The sequence below is a fragment of the Callospermophilus lateralis genome, chromosome 15 (assembly GCF_048772815.1).
Source record: "Callospermophilus lateralis isolate mCalLat2 chromosome 15, mCalLat2.hap1, whole genome shotgun sequence".
NCBI lineage: Eukaryota > Metazoa > Chordata > Mammalia > Rodentia > Sciuridae > Callospermophilus > Callospermophilus lateralis.
This window is the reverse complement of record NC_135319.1, coordinates 79,851,223-79,871,170: the sequence shown is the minus strand read 5'-3', so window position 1 is coordinate 79,871,170 and position 19,948 is coordinate 79,851,223. Positions and strand designations below refer to the sequence as shown.

The window sequence follows — 19,948 nt, the reverse complement described above, 5'->3', positions numbered from 1 at the left end:
GGGGTTACGTTCTGATGTATTTAATGCATCTAACTTACTGAATATCACAGCTCAGCAGCACAGTACACTGTATAATATTGGTTGTTTACCCTCAAGATCCCATGGCTTGGGAGCTGCAGCTCATTGCCCAGCATCTTGAGAGAGTACCACACACTGATAATATATGGCTAGGTGAGAAAATGATCAAAGTTCAAAATGAAGTTTCTAATGAATATATATATTTTTGTACCATGGTAGTAGGAATTTAGCACAGGACACTTAACCAATGAGCCACATCTCCAGTCCTTTTTATTTTTTGAGACAGGGCCTTGCTGAATTGCTGAGGCTGCCCTCAAACTTGTGATCCTCCTGCCTCAGCCACCCGAATCCTTGGAATGACAGGTATGTACCACCATGCCGGGCCCCAAAAACATCTTAAGTTGAACTTATAAAAGGTTGAGGCCCATCTGTATTTAAAATAAATAATTAGGAAAATACAAAAGAATTACCAGGTAGTTTTGTATTTTCATTTGATAAATGCAAACTTTGAGACCAATTAATTAGCACAACTGTATGATTTCATTTTTATCCTCAGAATTGTGAAGGTGAAAAAGCTCAGACACTGACCAGTGAAAGGTTAGGTTTAACCAGTATTTGAGTATTGCTACACAAACAGAACGAATAAAGGGGAGCAAAAAAAGAATAGGAAATGCTAGCTATGAATTCCACAAAACCTACAGCTACATTCATTTGTTCATGCATTGTTTAAAGAAACTTTTATATAACAATAGCAGAATTAACTAGTTGTAACAAAGATTGTATCATCTGTAAAGCCAAAAATATTTAGTGTCTATCCGTTACAGAAATGTACTTACTTCTAATATCATAGCTTTTCAAAAATGGCAATAAAAAGACTAAGATAGATCATACATACTGCATAATATTAGTAAATCCCATCTAGTTTAGACTGACCAAATGATGTACTCCAGGGCTATCAGGAGTATTACAAGGACTAGTGGACAATAGTATACTTATATCTAGTATACTAGATATAACTAATATTTTATAGCCACAGAACTGAGATTTGCTTCAAGGCCAGTACATATCAGTCTGTCAGCACTATTTAGTAATAAGAAGTGGATTATTTATGACTTGTACAGAGCCTGAGGATTTATAATGTTAAAGTTGGTCATGTAACCAGAATATCCTTTGTGACCAGTTCACTATAGAGACTTTCACAGTGAGGGTGAGCAGACTTTGCACTTCCGAGTCCTTGGGCGTTTTGCACTCCTGCTGGTGGTGCCTGAACACCTAGAGCAAGAGCATGTTCTATGTGACCCAGCAATCTGGGCAACAAAAAGCCTGAAACTGAAGATGTCCAGATGTTTTGCAATGTATACCTTTTGTCAATAATAAAGCTATCCTGTGACTACAGAGTGAGTGACATTAATCTTTTGGGCCACTGAATACTTACATAATTGATGCATATATAATTGAAGGACATAGGGAAACTGATATCATCAAGAATGACGTCAAGAGATAATAAGGGAAGGAGAAGGAATGAGGTGATAAAGTACTAAAGACAGCATCCTGGAGTTCAGTGAAAGGTGGGATATTGCCTCAAAGAAGATCAAGATTTCAAATGATAAAATAAAACAACTATTTATCAATGTCAAAAAGGAATGAGGTGAACGCTTATCTCAAGTCTAAACTGTAAAGTATTTCTTGTAAAAGAAATAGCCAATACTGCCATTGGATAATATCCAAGTTTTAGGATATACCAAGGAGGAGGGGGAAGGGGAGGGGGAGATGATGATGATATCTGGTGATTGAATTTAACAAATAAGAATTTATTTTTAAAAACTAAAGAAATAATAATACCCCAGAACCAACAAGCACACTTGGCTTCCGGGTTTTGATTTCTAAATACCATCTTCAATATAAGAAATCGTGGGTTCTTGGGAAAATGGCCTATTACAGAGTTGGGACAGGGGAAGTACAAGGGAGGTCTAAAATATTCTGTAGTTCCAAAAAATAAAGATATTCTCAGAAAATGATAGCGTCATATCAAAAGGACAAGGGAGTCAATTTGAGAGCTCTCAACAGCCAAATATGGAACATTCTGAATTACAAATTAATCATATTACTATGAATTATAATCATTACTATATTTATATATTTTTATTTATATATATTATTTGTATATTTATTTATACATATTATATATTTACATATATATTTATAGACATTTACTATATTACTATAAAATAAAAGAGACCCATGTATCTATACTAATTTAAATAATAAGCGAACAAACAAATACATTGGAAAGGGATACCTCTTCCTTACAGTTAATAAGTCTAGAACAAATGATAGATTAAAATATCATAATTTGGTAAATACATTAATATTCCTTTCAGGTAATAACAACCAATATGTAGTACAAGCTGTCTTTTCCTAATGATTATATCACATCTCCCCATCTGTTGCTTCCATCACCACATCTCCTACTGCTGAAGTCAAGTCTCTCTCTGTCCCCTTTCCTTAAGTACACTTGGGCCACAAGGATAATCCAGGGTAAATTCCCATCTCAAAATCCTTAATAAAATCTGCAAAATCTCTTTTATAGTTATGGTAAATATGTATCAAAGGTTCTGGAGCATTAAAATGAGGACATCTTTGAGAATACATAATTCAGGCTACCCCCAAATAATAGTACATAGAAAACAATTAGGAAAACATGTAATACAATGTAAGGAACAATATTTCTCTGAGTAGAATTATTCGTGATTTTAATTTGTCGTTTCTCTCTTTTTCTAGAATAAATATGCCTTACTTCCATAACTGGGCCCATAAAAAGGAAAAGAAACTTAAAAGGCCATTTCAGAGAGCTGTTTCCTTTTGATTCTTGATCTTTAATATGTTTTTCACATAATGTATATTTACATGTTAAATAATTAGATGCAGTTCATTATATTTTTTTCCAAGAATGGCATATTTCATTTTTAACTCACTTATTTAACAGACACATATGAGATAATCAGTCTCTCATCCTCCTCTCACATGCTAGATCATCCAGGCTAAGTTCCAAAGGCAGGTGCTTTTATGACTCTTGAGTCAGAAAGGGACTAGTGGCGCCTTTTTACTAATAAGAATAAAGAACAAATTATATACAAAGTTAAGCTGATGAATAAAACATACTGCATGATAAAAGAAGTTTAAGCAAATAAAATATCAAATGAAAAGGTTGTTAACCTATAAAAACATTTGAAGAGGGACACTCTACCAAACTACTTATCAATTAGAGCATGAGAACTAAAAACTTAACATAGAGAAAAAGATATTTGGAAGAAAACATTAAATAGGAAGACATTTCCTAAAGACATTATATATTTGGGATAATGAGTACAAAGCATTAAATACTTGATGTTTACTCTTTCAACAAAAGCTTCATAAAATGATGTATTTTTAATAAAAAAGTGTCCAATAATAAAAATAATCAGGATATATACTGAAAATATCTATATATCTGATCCAAGAAGTTAGACATGGCAGGTAATAAAAATAATCTTGATTTGTGTAGGCTATATCAATTACACTGCTCATTTCAGCTCATTTGGAAACCAGAATTCATATACATAAATTTTGATTTGTTTGAGAAATTTTACATTTGAATTTTTTAGAAAGAAACTGGTCTATTATGCTTTTTCACCATGTTTATGTTTCAAATAATGTTGCTTTTCACTTTTAATTTACATTATCCATATCATTTAAGGAGATCTTATTTGTAATCCCCAAATATCAACTATGCTCTTGTGTGCAAGTTAATTAACCTCAGTGAAACTCAAAGGTAAAAACGGGGATAAAACTGCCAATCTCACCAGGTAGCTCTGTGGATCAAATGCAATTAGGTGAGTGTATATTTGGCTTAGAGGAGACTATCTCATAAAATAAAGGCATTCAATAAAGATTATTTTACTATTTATTCATGATATTTTGTTCTGGATGAATCCACAAAGATCCAACATCACAGTCTCATATATGTATTCATTTATAGATATGTATTTATAGATATGTATTTTTTCAAGATCATATAGAAGTTGGCCATGCTTGAGGAGTCTGAAAAGGATATATATAGACTTTGACAACAGTATCAAGATTCCAATTTTGTCTTAAATAGTAGCATTCTTATAAGCATTTAAATAATTCTTTAGTACATGATAAAACATATATGAATATAAAAAATTCAAGTATATTCATAATTTCCATGTGTCATAGTAATACCTCTGAATATGAAATAAAAATGGTCTCTTTCATGCTATTTTGTACCACCAACCTATTTTTTTTTCTCTTTTTGGTACCATGAATTGAACATAGGGACAACTTAACCACTGAGCCACATCCCCAGCCCGTTTTATGATTTATTTTGAATAAGGATCTCAACTAAGTTGTTCAGGGCCTTGCTAAGTTGCTGAGGCTGGCTTTGAACTTGTGATCCCCTTGTCTGAACCTCCTGAACTGCTGGGTTACAGGTATAAGCCACCACCCAGGCCCCCCCTAAGCTATTTTATAAACTACAAGCAGATGAATTGTTTAAAAAATAAAATTTAATATTTTACTCTTCTCTTAATACCTTATGATGGCTTTTCCCATCTCTTTATGATGGAGAGCAAATCTTATGTCTTATGGAACACCACATTATAATTGTCCTACAGATCTCATAAGCCTCATCTCTTGACTTCTTTGCTCAGTGCATCAGTGTTACTGGCTTTCTTTTAGCAATTCAAACATCCCATGCTCTAACTACAAATTTTGCTCATGCTGCCCCCTCTGATCCTATTCCATCCTATTCTCACACCACTACATTTCCTCAACTACTCTTTACATCAAAGCTCTATCATTCTCTGACCTCACCCACTTCCTGTCCCACAAATTAGGTCAGACCCTCTTGTAATACATTCCCAAAACATCTATAATTCTCTTTCAGAGTTATTATAATGATCATAACTAGGTAACTATGTAATAGTTTACTGTAATAGTTTAGTGTCTGTTTTCCTTAGTAGCCTACAAGTTTCAATGCAGCAGAACCCATTTGTTCATTGTGATATCCCTGAAGTCTAACAAAGGAATTAGTGAATAAAAATAGGATGAATAAACAAAAGTAAATTCCGATATTTGACACTCTCTGCAAATGGTCAACTTCAGAAAATAAATTAAGGTGAAAAATATACCATCACCTTTGTGACTATTAACTTAAGTAATAAATTATTTTTCATGTAATAAATATTCAATAAATGCTAATTCATCCTTGTTTGCCGAAGAGCATCTCCTTTGTTTATAATTATTAAGAATTTCTGTTGGACTTGGAACACTAAGGATAATTCCAAAAGTAACAACTTCTGTGAAAAATTTATGAGTTCAACATTTGTTAGATATATTATCATAGAAAAAGCATGAAATTGTTATCCTAACTCTAAATGTAAATGATTACATGATATTGGGTACATACTACACACTTAAAACTCACTGGGTCTTCGTTCATCGATCAGTAAAAGAGGATGAACAATTATCACAAATGCCTTTACATTAATGATATTAATTAAGAGATATTAATTATTAATTAATATGATATTAATTACACTTAATGTATTATGACCTATTCAGAAGCCACATTCATTTATAGTATCTCAAAATAGCTAAACTTTCATTTTTCAGTAACAAATGACATTTGTTTAAATTTTTACCTTAATCAAATGTTCCATTAGCCAACTAAAAACAAACAAAAACACCAAAGCTTGAAACTCACTTTTTTCTTTAAGTAAATGACTGATCTTTAAAATTGTTCAGTGATGTAATAATCCTACCTTATGTCCATAACAAATTTATTTATTTTTTAATTATTTCTTACATACATGACAATAGTGGAGTGCATTACATTCATAATTTTTTGCATTACAATTCTTAATACACCTTAACCTATCACATGATCTGCAAATATTTTTGTTAAGCAATACCATCAATAAAAATTCCTGCACATACAGCTAACGTCCATGTGTATCCATTTATTTATGAATAGTTTATATGAGTATGCTGCCATTCAATAGTTACTGTAAGCTTTGCTATAAGCCACATACACTTCTAAGTGCAGGAACCCACCAAGACAAAGTCCTGGGTTCACAGAATTTCATTTTAGTAAAATTTCATTGAAAAATCTAGATTCAATAAAAAAAAAAGGAAGATAACTTTCTACAATGTAAGTGTTAAGATGAAAACAAATTATTTGTAATATCTGTAGGAGGTCTTTTTTGGTAGGACTGGAATAATAGCTGGGGATACAGTAATGGAGGGAGAAAAATAATAAATGTAAAATCCACAATTAAGATAAAGTTGGTATGTTTAAGAGTAAGCAGATTAGTAGGCACAGTGGTGCATGCCTATAATCCCAACAACACAGAAGGCTGAGGCAGGAGGATCACAAGTTGGAGATCAGTCTCAGCAACTTTATGGAGATGCCAACCAGTTCAGCAAGACCCTGTCTCTAAATAAAATAGATAAATAAATAAACAAATAGGTCTGGGTTGTGGCTCAATGGTTAAGTACCTCTGGGTTCAATCCCTGGTTAACAAAGGAGAAAAAAAACCATACACATACAGATTAAGAAAGGCACTTATAAAAATAAAATCATGTCACATAGTCTGTTTTGTGGTGCTATAATAAAATACCACAGATCGGGATATTTATAATGAAAATTTGGGGCTCACAGTTCCAGAGGCTAGGGAGTCCAAGATCCAGGACCAGAATCTGGTGAGGGTCTTCTTATGTCATTCCATGACAGAAAGCAGAAATCATTTACACTTTGTAGGATAATGTTTGTCAGAGCACATCTTCAATATGTTAAATATAAAAGTTTTGAATCTCTATGTACATTAGGGTTACATCAAACCTATTTGCAGAGGGACCAACCATATCCTATTTGAAAGCACTTTATATTCAGAGATTAAAAATTCACTAACAAAATAAGTTAGTTTGAGATATGAAAATTGTTTTATCCAGATATGGAACAAAAACCAGTATAATTTCACTAAATATAAGAATTAACTGAAGTGTTAATTGCTTTCATTATTTTGGATGAGATAGATTTTAAGTAATTGAGATTGACATATGTTTTTTAATTTTCAGCTGTAATAATTGGCTTATTAGTCAGTCTCTCATTTTGTGTGCTAAAGTTATATACATTGAATTGTTAGGATGTATTAAAACAACAATTAAAGTTGTTACTATAATTGAGAAGAATTTCAGATTTTTTTTAAAAAGACCATTTTATGACTAGCATCTTTATATTTTCCAAGAATAATTTAGTATACAACTTCTACTCTCTTTTAGAAATATGAATGAGCATGACAGCGTTCTAATATGTTCTTAGAAATATTATGTCTCATTTACCAAACAAAAGAAAAATATCAAATCCAATAAATAATATGCTTATAAATAACTTCCTTCAGTTATTTATAAGACAAACAATAACAGCTAAAGGAATTACAGTGAGATGAATGGATAAACTCTTTGGATTTTTAGTAAGATACACTAACTTATATGTGATAAGGGGCAGAGATGAGCACTTAATATAAACATAAATGTATTAATTAAATTCCTTTCAAAATTGGTAGTAGAGTATTACAAAGAAAACCCATCCAGAATTCTAAATAACAGTAAAAGAAATTCAAAACAATAGTCATTTATCAAAGGGTAAAAGGTAAACTAAACCAAGTTTGTCAGATAACTTGAAAACATTAAGAAAGTACTGCCATTAGTAGTTTGGACATTACATATACTTGAAGAGTAAATGAAACTGGTATAAAGTAGATGCTTGCATAAAGTGACTTTCTGTGCTCTAATTCTGTTCTCTGAAGTATATCACCCATACAACATTTTCACATTTCAGTCTCTCATTTTGTGTGCTAAAGTTAGACACATTGAATTGTTGAATGCATTAAAACAACAATTAAAGTTGTTCCTATAATTGAAAAAAAAATGTTTCAGATTTTAAAAAATACAATTTTATGATAGTATTTTTATATTTCTCAAGAACAACTGAGTATAGTATCTCTACTCCCTTTTAGAAATATGAATGAGCCAAACAAATTATCTTTGCTAGAAACTTTCTTTTTCTAAATGAAGCATGACAGCTTTCTAATATATTCTATTTGGGGTTTCAAAGTAACATTGAAAAACTACTCCAATGATACATAGGGTATAATTGCTACTGTATTACTTTCAATTAAGTTAAACCACATTGCACTCAACTACTTTAAGTTATAGTATAGACCTGCATCTTAAATTTTGATAGATTCCATTAACACTATCATAAGAATCACTGCACTTTCCCTTTCAAAACTTCATAAGTTTCAGAGGCCTTATAACAAATGACAACACTGCCATCTAGTGCCTCATGACTATTCCTTCCACATTCATAAAAGGGAGTGGTGTACAACCAAGAGAGGACCTAGCCAATAAGGTAGGCACTAGCCACATGTAGCTACTACCTGAAGGGTACTAATTTGAACTCAGGTGTGCTTGAAGTACTGAACATTAATTGAAATTCAAATAATTAGTGCAAATGAAAGTAGTTAAGTATCTCATTGATTCTCACTTCGATATGTATCTCTTTAGATTTTCTATATCCTCTTAGTTCAATTTGGGCAGTTCATATATATCTAGAAATTTGTCAATATGTTCTATATGTTCCAATTTTTTGAAGTATAAATTTCCAAAATAGATTCTAATGATCCTCTGGATTTCAGAAATGCATATAGTTTTATCCTCACCTCCCTTTTTTTTGTCTTGATTTTTGTTGATTTGGGTCATATCTCTCTTTGATAAGATTGGCTAAGAATCATCAGTCTTGTTTATGTTTTCAAAGAATCAACTCTTCCTCAAGTTATTCCATGAAATACAGAGAGAATGCTCCCAAATTCATTATACAAAGTCAGTATCACCTTGATAGCAAAACAAAGATACATCAAAGAAAGAAAACTACAGAATAAGAATGAACACAGAATGCAAAAATCCTTAATTAAACTGTTTTAAAAAATACATTAAGAAGACAGTATACAAAGACCAAGGGGATTTCATCATAGGGATGCACAGCTTGTTCAAAAACCATTCATCACATAAATAAAATTAAGAACAAAAATCACATGATCATCTCAATAGATCCAGAAAAGGCTTTTGACAAAATCCTATACCCATTCATGTTAAAACTGAAGAAACTGAGGCTGGGGTTATAGCTCAACAGTAGAGTGCTTGCCTCACATATGTGAGGCACTGGGTTTGAGCTCAGCATCACATAAAAATAAATAAGTAAGTAAGTAGATAGATAGATCGATAGATAGATCGATAGATAGATAGATAGATAAAAGATATTGTGTCCATCTGCAACTAAAAAAATGTTTTATAAAAAAATGAAACTTAACACAACATTATAAAGATGCAAATCCAAGGACAATATCATACTGAATGGAGAAAAACTGAAAGCACTTCCTCTAAAATCAACAAGACAGGATGTTCATTCTTACCACTCCTATATAATATAGTTCTTGAAACCCTAGCCAGATTGTTCAGGTGTTAGAAGAAAATTCAAGGAATATTAACAAGGAAAGAAAAAGTCAATTTATTGCTGTTTTCTGGTGGCATGATCCTAAATGTAGAAGACAATAAAAACCCCACCAAAAGACTTCTAGAATTGATAAATTCAGCAAAATAGCAGGATCAGAATATAAGGTCAACATACAGAAGGCAATAGCTTTCCATACACCAATATTGAGTCTACTGAGAAAGAACACAGGAAAACTATTCTATTCATAGTAGCCTACAAAAAAAAAAAAAGAAAGAAAATATTTGGGGGAAAAATTTAACCAGGAAATAAAAGACCTCTACAATGAAAACTACTAAACACTGAAGAAGGAAATTGGAGAAAACCTAGAAGACAGAAAGAACTCCCATGTTGTCAAATAGGCAGAACTGATGTCAAAATGGCCAAACTTGTAAAAACAATATACGGATTCAGTGCAATTCCCATCAAAAATACCAATGACATTCTTCACAGAACTATGAAAAAACAGTCCTAAAATTCATTTTAAGGAATAAAAGACTCAGAATATTCAAAGCAATCTGAGTAAGAAAAATTAAACTGGATGCACTACAACACCTGATCGAAAAATATACAACAGAGCTATAGTAACAAAAACAGCATGATATTGTTATCAAAACCGACACGAAAACCAATGAATAAAAAGAAGATGCAGAGACAAACCCACCAAGATACAGTCAACTGATACTCAATAAAGGTGCCAAAAACATATGTTGGAAAAAAGATACCCCTTTTAACAGGTGCTAGGAAAACTGGATATCCATATGTAAAATGATAAACTAGATTCTTAGCTTTCACCTGAGCCAAAGTCAACTCAAAGTGGACCAAAGGAATTAGGCTATAAACTTTGCAACCGGTAGAAGAAAATGCAGGATCAACATTCTAACATATTGGCCCAGGCACTGACTTTCTTAATAAGATCCCTAGAGGGCAAGAAATAAAACCAAGAATCAAGAAGTATTATGTCATAAATTTAAAAGCTTCTGCACAGCAAGGAAATAAGAGCATGAAAACAGTCTACAGAATAACCACCTCTCTGATAGGGGATTATTATCCATAAAATATAAAGAACTCAAAAAAACTTAACAACAAAACCCTAAGTAACTCAACCAATAAATGGGCAAAAAAGAAAAAACTAAACAGAAATTTTGCAAAAGAAAAAACACAAATAGCTGAAAAATATGTGAGGAAATGTTCATTATCCTAGCAGTCAAGGAAATGTAAATCAAAGCTGTACTAAGATATCATCTCATTTCTGTTAGAATAATAATCATCAAGAATACAAATAAAACCTGGCAGGGGGCAGGGGGCAAGGAGGAAAGGGATGACATCATCTAAGCACCTCTGGAGACCAAGAAAGGAGGAACAGAAGGATCACAAATTCAAGCCACCCTCAGCAACTATGAAGCACTAAACAACTCAGTGAGATCCTGTCTCTAAATAAAATACAAAATGGGGCTGGGGATGTGCCTCAGTGGTTGAGTGCCCAAGTTCAATCCCTGGTACCAAAAAGAAAAAGAATACAAATAACACTAATGGCTGGCAAAGGTATGAGAAAAATGGTATTCTTATACATTGCTGGAGTGGCCGCAAATGAGTACAACCACTTTGGAAAGCATATGGAGATTCCTCAAAGGACTAGGAATTAAACCACTATATGACCCAGGTATTCCATTCATAGGAATTTATCCAAAAGAGCTAAAATCAACATCTATGGTGATACAGGAACATCAATATTTATGCAATTTATAATACCCAAGCTACAGAACCAGCCCAGGTGCCTGTCAAAGATTAATGAATAAAGAAAATGCAGTATATATAAATATAGTTTTACTCACTTGTAAAGAAAAAAAATTATGCCCCTAACTGGTAAATGGATAGAAATGGAGAACATGTGCTAAGTGAAATAAACTAGACTCAGAAAGTCAAAAGTCTAATGTTTTCTCTCATATACAGAGCTGGTAGAGTTAGAAAAAGTATGGAAATAAAAATAGAGAAATCCCATGAAAACAGAAAGCAGATCAGTGAAGTACAGAAAGGGGACTAAGAGGGATGGAAGAAGGACAGGAAAAGGAAGAAACTGTGGAATCAAATTGACCAAATTATGTTATGTACATTTATGAATATACCATAGTGAATTCCACCTTTATGTGTACCTATAAATCACCAATTAAAACACCATAAATAAATAGAAGAAAGACCAGGAGAAGAAAATAAGGGGAACAGTTGTTAGGAAGGAGGAAAAGAGGAAGTACTGGGGACTAAAATGGAGCAATTGTATTTCATGCACATAAGATTATATCCAAATGAACCCCACTACTATATATAATTATAATGCCCTAATAATACATAAAAAGAATTTAAAAGTGTTCATCAAAACAGAAGACTATAAGATCAAGAAACTAAAATTAATTGTATATGCTCATATAAAACAAAAATTTAAAAAATACAATTTTAAAAGATACAATTCAAACAACAAATGTTGAGAAATAGGTATACATCTAACAGACCATGTTCAAGGTACAAACACATGAAATTGAGTTCAATAGTATTAGTCATTATAGAAAAGAAAATTAAAACTACAAGGTACTAATTAACATACTCTAAAGTATGAATAAAAACAGACAATAGTAAGCATTGATGAGGATGTACAAAAACTGAAACATACGTAAATTGTTAGTGTAAATGAAAAACAGTACCTACAGGATGTACAATCAGCAGCTTCTTAAAACATTTACCATACCATCTATCAATTATACTCCTAGAAAACTACTGAAAGAAAAAAAAAACATAGGTCCACTGAAGAACATATGCATGTTTATAATGGCATTTTTATTAATAGTCAAAGCATAGAAATAATCACAATGTTCATCAACGTGTACATGGACCAAAAAAGGCATTGTATACATATAATGCCATTCACTAATTTAAAACCTAAAATCAAGATATTAACAAAGTAAAATAAAAACTCCTATGGTCATTTAAATTAAACAAATACACATTTCCAATAAAAATGTTCACAAAGTAGGAATAGAAGGGAATCTCTTCAAACTGAAAAAGTCAGCTTGAAAAACAACCTAATCACGGCTGGGGTTGTGGTTCACTGGTAGAGCATTTTCCTAGCATGTGTGAGGAGGCACTGGGTTCGATTCTTAACACTACATAAAAATAAATGTGGCATATATACACAATGGAATATTACTCAGCAATAAAAGAGAATAAAATCATGGCATTTTCAGGTAAATGGATGGCGGTAGAGAAGATAAGTGAATGCTAAGTGAAGTTCGCCAATCCCAAAAAAACAAATGCCAAATGTTTTCTTTGATATAAGGAGGCTGATTCATAGTGGCGTAGGGATGGGGAGCATGGGAGGAATAGACTAACTCTAGATAGGGCAGAGGGGTTGGAGGGAAAGGGAGGGGGACATGGGTTATTAATGATGATGGAATGTGATGATCATTATTATCCAAAGTATAGGTATGAAGACATGAAATGGTGTGAATATACTTTGTATACAACCAGAGATATGAAAAATTGTGCCCTATATATGTAATAAAAATTGTAATGCATTCTGCTGTCATATATAAATAAAAAAGGTCCACCAACAACTAATAAAATATTTGGGGGAAAAAGAAAAAAAAACCTTACATCAGACAAGAGTATCCAAATAAGAAAGGAAGAAACACACTGCCACTACATGTAGAAGACATTATTAGTTTACAGAAATTCTAATAGAATCTATTTAAAAGGTATATGAACTAAAGTGTGAGTTTAGCAACTCATATTTGAATATGTGATATGAAATCAATTATAAATACTAGAAAAAATCAGAAAAGAAATAGTTTAAAATGCCACTAGCTATAACATCAAAATATAAAATATGTAGGAGAAAATCTGACAAAAAAAATGGAAAGCCTAAAATATAGTGAAAACTATGAAAAGTTGCTGAGATAATTGAAAGAATAATTAACAAAAATAAAATACATATAGTGAGTCAAAAACTCATTGCAGTTAAAATATCAACTCCTCAAATTCATCTATAAATTCAGCTCAATCCCAGTCTAAATCCTAGCATGTTTTTTGTGAAAACTGACAAGCAGACTCTAAAATTCATATGCAAATGCAAATGAAATTTAATAGCCCAAATAAATGTGAAAAAATAAGAACAAGGCAGGTACAGTGGCACATGCCTGTAATCCCAGCAACTCAGGAGGCTGAGAAAAGAGGATCTCTAATTCAAGCCTGGTCTCAGCAAATCTGGCAAAACTGTCAGCAAGTCAGTATGACCCTTTCTCAAAATAAAACATATAAATGACTGGGGATGTAACTCAATGTTAAGGCATCCCTAGGTTCAACCCCCAGTACTTAAAGAAAGAAAAGAAAAGAAAGTTGAGTTGAGGGATAAATAGCATCTGATTTCACTACTTATTTAAAACTACATTAGCCTATAATCCCAGCACTTGGGAAGCTGTGGCAAGGGATGGCAAGTTCAAAGCCAACATCAGCAATTTAGCAAGGCTCTAAGCAACTAAGTGAGACTCTGTCTCAAAATAAAAAATAAAAAGCTAGGGACATGGCTCAGCAGTTAAGCGCCAGTGGGTTCAATCCCTGGTACCGGACAAACAAACAAAAATCTACACTAAAAGTGCTGTTAGTATAAAAAGTAGATTTATCCATGTAATATAATAGCGCCCAGAAAGAGATCTACACATATACAAACAGCTGATGTCCTACAAAGATGCACAGGCAATCCAAGAATACCTCGGGACAGTCTTTAAACAAATTGACTTGAGCATGCTTAAACATTTAGATGCATAAATTGAGTGAAAAGAACTTCAACTCATCACTTATAATATATATTAACTCAAAAGGACACATAAAGCTTAAATGGAAAACTCATAAATATGAAACTTCTAGGAGAAAACCCTTTGGAACCTTTGGTGAGATTTCACAAAATAACAAACTGGTAAGTAGAAGTTCATCTTAACTGAAAACTATTCAAGAAAATACTTTTAATAGGATAAAAAGACAAACCACAAACTAGAAAAAAAATTACAAATCACACATTTGATAAAGGTCTTGCATCTTGAATAAAGTATCCTGAAAACTCAACAATATAAAAATAAAAATCCATTAAAAAATTTAACAATGTATTTAATTGGATACTCCATCGAATAAAATATGCACATGACAAAGGATCACATGAAAGAAAAGATGATTAACATCATTAGTCATTAGGGAAATAGAATCTAAAATGAAAATCAGGTATCTTTACACAATTATTACAATAGTTAAATTGTAAAAGGCTAACTGTACATAGGGTTAGAGATGTAGAAGGACCAAAACTCTCCTCTACTGCTTAAGGGAATGTAAAATGGTACAACCATATGGAAAACTGTTTGGTTGGATCATTACCAAATGAAAATATCTATTGGCACAAAATCACCACTGTTTTTGATAATTACCAGAATTAATCCCTAAAAAAAACTATCATAAAAAACTATTTCTTCAAAAATTAGTCATAATGAAAAAGATTGCACTAAAATTACCTGAGTTTTCTTAAGTCTTATATTTTGTTCCATGTTCAAAATAAGATCTATTGTTATTTTACTATTCAGAGTAGGAAAAAAAATGCCTCAAATACAATTAAGAGAATATAACAAAAATATATTATCTTTCTTAACAATACATACGGAATTTTGTTGGAAAACCTAAGAAATAGAAATTCTGAGATAATAAATGAAAATTATAGTTATCAAAGATTATTTTATTATCTGAAACCAATAATGCCAACCAATTATTTAAAATGAAAAATATAAAATACTTACAATAACATGTTCCCCTAAGTGGATTACCAACATAGCGATTTTCAGAGTCACATCTGTAAAAACAAAAACTTATTTACTATTAAAAATGTAATTCAAAGCCTCATGCTTTTCTTTATTTAAAAAAATTAACTTTATGTTAAATATCTTAAAAACTAAATTGCCAGGTAAAATTTTAAAAACAAGGTCTCACTAAAGTATAAGGGAGACCAATAGCATAGAGATTCAAAGGGGAGGGAGGACAGCAGAGCATGGGGAAGCACTGAGTAATGAAATCTACCAAGTTATGCTATGTCCCTGTGTGACCACACTACAATAACTCCTGTTTATATATAAACAACCATATGTACTAATTAAAATAATAATAATAGTAATAATAATAATAATACAAGGAAGATCAATAGAGTACAGCAAGTGGATCACAGGGAAGGAGGACAAAAGGGAAAGGGCAAGTACTGGGAAATGAGATTGATCAAAGTACACTATGTGCGTGTATGAATATGGCATAATGAATCCCAACGTTATGTATAACTATAATGCAACAGTAAAAAAGAATTACAAAAGAAATGAGTCTTCAAAGACTTATTTGTAAAAACGTTTGTGAATGGAATGAAAGAAAACTACATGGAGAGAAAGAAACATACTTAGGAGAAATATAAAATATCAAAAACATGGGACATGATTATGAGTTTTGCATATGTATCATTCCTTAATAATATAAGGAGAAGAAGTTGAAAGTCTAGATGAAGACATACAGATATTTTTAGGTAGAAGAAAAGATTGATGAAATTCATAAATCCGTATTTTCATCCTTGTGATATTTTTGAAATTAACATATTTCCCCACAGTTTCTATGAAAATTAACCTGCATTTTAAAAAGATCTTCTCAGTTGTGTTGGGAAGTTTTCTCTAAAAAGCAAAAATCCCCCCAAAAGTAGACTAATATGGGTTAAACTCAGAAGCTCAAACTATTAGTTCACGTAAGGAAATTATTAAAAACGAAAAAAAGAGCTTTCAAACTCATGAACTCCAAGTTAAATACATCAAAATTATGGTTAACAATAGCAGTGGGAGAAAAGCATAGTTTTCAAAATTATTGAAATATACAGTCTTCATTCCATTTCCAGAATAAAATTAAAATGAGAATTTATACTTAATAGAGATATAGCTTCATTTGCATAATATTATTTCTTGAAATATTTTCTACAATAAATATTATGAAATATATACAGCAGGGTAACTTAATGCAGTGATTTAATATTTAAATTAAATTAAGTTTAAAATTCAAAGAGGTAAGACAGCTTCAAAAAAGTCTTTGGTTTTAGGAGATCTCATTAGTACAGAAAAATATTTTAATATAAATATTTTAATTCATGAAGAAGCAAATATTGGGAGATAGTTGGTAAAATAACCACATAACATTCTCACTGTATTTTTAGTGGTGTATCTCCTAATTATTATACCATCCAAAATGATGAACAGTAAAGCTTTTCCAAAGATTAAAGTAATAGTTTCAATAATTAAAATAAAAATTTGATAGCTTTCTATACCTCTAGCTCTTTGAAACAAAGAAACATTGGGTATTAGATTGTCTGTGATTTCTCCAAAGATTAATTTTTAAGTTGTAGATACATAACAGCATTCTAGCTTAAGAAAATAATCGTTATTGCTAGGTCAAGCACTTCATAATCTACATTATTCCTATACCATTGCTAAATTCTTCAGGCTTACCTCCTTAAATCCCATCACTTCATAACAAGGCTACACATACACTGAAGGACTAATTTACATCTAACATTATAGATAATGTGACTTGTCATAAACAGCATCACAATTCTACTGTTACAATGGGAAATATTCAGCATAATATTCCCTGCATATCCTATGCCCAAATAAACTTCAAAATTTCACAGCAATCTAAAAATTATAACTCTCACAAATGACAACAGATTTCAAGTAACTTTTAATTGATTATATATTGCATCTAAGAATTTCAGGATATGAACCTATTTCTCCAATAAATGGCAGTAATAATTTTCTTCTTTGTTAATAACATTTAGTTTATTCAAATTACAAAATTTTATAATGAGCTGAAAATTAATATAAAAATATTTACTCTAAACACAATACAAGTTTTACAAAGAAATGGCTACTTTTTCTTTCCAAATCACAAATTTTCTCAGAAGGAAGAAATTATAGAATCTTGCCTAGAAAGTAAAAATCTTTCACTAGTCAAACTCGGAATTTTATCAGAAATAAGAAACCAACACCACATTTTTTAGCATTAAATGGAAAGGGTTAGAGAATTTTTAAAGTTGTCCAACATAAAAATTACATTCTGTTTAAAATTTTTTATAAATGCAAATTAGAAGCGTCTTATCTAAAATGCTTTGTATTAACCAATGATTATCATGAGAATTTTCACTGTATTAAAAGTATTTTTAAATATATGAATTCAAACAGCAACCTTTGATAGTTTAATTTTAGGTATTAAATGAATTATAGTCTCCTGCAAATAGCCAATTAGACAGATAGTTCCACAGGAAACATAAAAATGAGATTTTAGGCAAACGGCTTAAAAAATACGAAAGTGCATGCAAAAATAGAAAGACGTCTTTATTCTTCATTAGGATAGATCGACATCATGATGTCAATTAAATTCAAAGATAATTTTAATTCAACTTAATTGAATTAAAGAACTGCAATGAGATTTCAAAGGAGTTAAAAAAGTTTATGTAGTTACTCACCTGAAAAAATAAACATTTAAGAATAGCCAGGAAAAATAAATGAAAAAAAATCAGCTTTGAAGGGAGCTAAATTAAGATATTAAAGTATACTCAAAGTCTCTATCATTAAATAGTATTGCATTTAATATTAGCACATCAATAGACCAAAAGTATACAACAGAAATTCCAGAAACAGACTCAACTATCATATATTGAATACTCAGTATATGATAAATAGTGCCTTAAATTACAGGGATAAGATGGCCTTTTCAATAAATAATGCTAAGACAACTGGATAGCCATTTGGAAAAATGTAAAAATTACATCCAATTTTAACACCTTACACAAAAATCAAACTCCAAATGGATGAGAAATTTGAAAGTAAAAAAAAAAAATAAAACTTTATAGATACATGAGAAGCAAATTTGGGTGAATTACACTATAACTTTAAAAATTATATAAATTTAAAATTGTATAAAATTAGAAGAGCAATTTTAAAAAGGCTAAGAAATATGAGTACATTAAAAAAAGTTTGCATAGCAAAGGAATATGTCACTAAAAAAGTTAAAAAAAAATATGACAAATTGGGAGCAAAATATTTGCATATATGTCAGAGAAAAAGAAATAATCTCTAATTTACAAAGAACTCTTTAAATATAATGGAGGAAACTAACATACAGAAAATTTTGCAAAAGACATGAATGCACAATAGACAAAAAGTGATATAAAAATAGCTCTTAAACATATAAAAAATGCTCAACTTCAAAAATGTACTTGCTGTTAAAATTATACCAACATGCCCATTCTTTCCTACAAGATTGAAAAATGTTTTCAAAAGCATACGCTGCTTACAAATCTGTGAATAAAGAAGCCCACCCATATTTGTCTTCTGGAAAAATAAAATGAAAAAAAAATTCACTATGGAGGGGAATTTGGCAATACCTGACAAAATTATATATGTATTTATTCTTTGACCCAATAATCTCACTTAATGGAATTTACTCTGAAGATAAACCACCAACATTATAAATAAACACACACACACACAAACATAAACACCCAAATATTCAGTGTAGCATCATTTTGATTACAAAATATTGGAAAATACCTAAATTTACATGCATATGAGATTTATTAAACTACATACATGCATACCATGTTTACTTCTTTAAATGAAATAAAATCAAAGAATTATGAAGATCTTTATGATCTAATATTGACTGAGTTCCAGAAGATATTTTAAAATAGATATAAAAAGTAAAATTCAAAAGAATATCTATAATATATCTATAATATTTTCATTTGAGAAAGAAGGAAAAATCTAAGTATACAATGTTATGGTTTGGATATGAGGTGTCCCTCAAAAGATCCTGTGCTAATGCAGGATGGATTGGAGGTAAAATGGTTAGATTATGAGAGCTATAATCTAATCAGCCCGTCCTAGTTTGAAAGGACTAAGTGATAACTGTAGGCATGTGGGTATAGCTGGGGAGGAAGGTCACTGGGACATGCCCTAGAAGGTACACCGTGTGGCCCCTTCCCCTCTTTCTCTGTGTCCTGAACCCCATTCAGCGAGCTACTTAAGCTTAAGTCCAAACAAATGAATCAATAGTCTAATCTCTGAAATCATGAGGCCCACATAAACTTTGGCTCCCCTAAGTTGTTCTTGTAAGAAATTTTGGTCACAGTGATGAAAAGCTCACTAAAACACCTACTGAATAATGTGAAAAATTAAATTAAATCAGACCTTGCAGCACACACCTGTAATC

At 31.2% G+C, this 19,948-nt stretch overlaps 1 protein-coding gene across 1 annotated transcript in view; it reads right to left on the bottom strand.

Moving 5' to 3' along the window:
* Positions 1–19,948, bottom strand: part of Atrnl1 (attractin like 1) — a 746,572-nt gene that overhangs the window by 480,978 nt on the left and 245,646 nt on the right. The window contains exon 21 of the mRNA XM_076834523.1: positions 15,457–15,509. Within this exon, the coding sequence (XP_076690638.1) occupies positions 15,457–15,509 (53 nt within the window). The remainder of the gene's footprint in view (positions 1–15,456; positions 15,510–19,948) is intronic.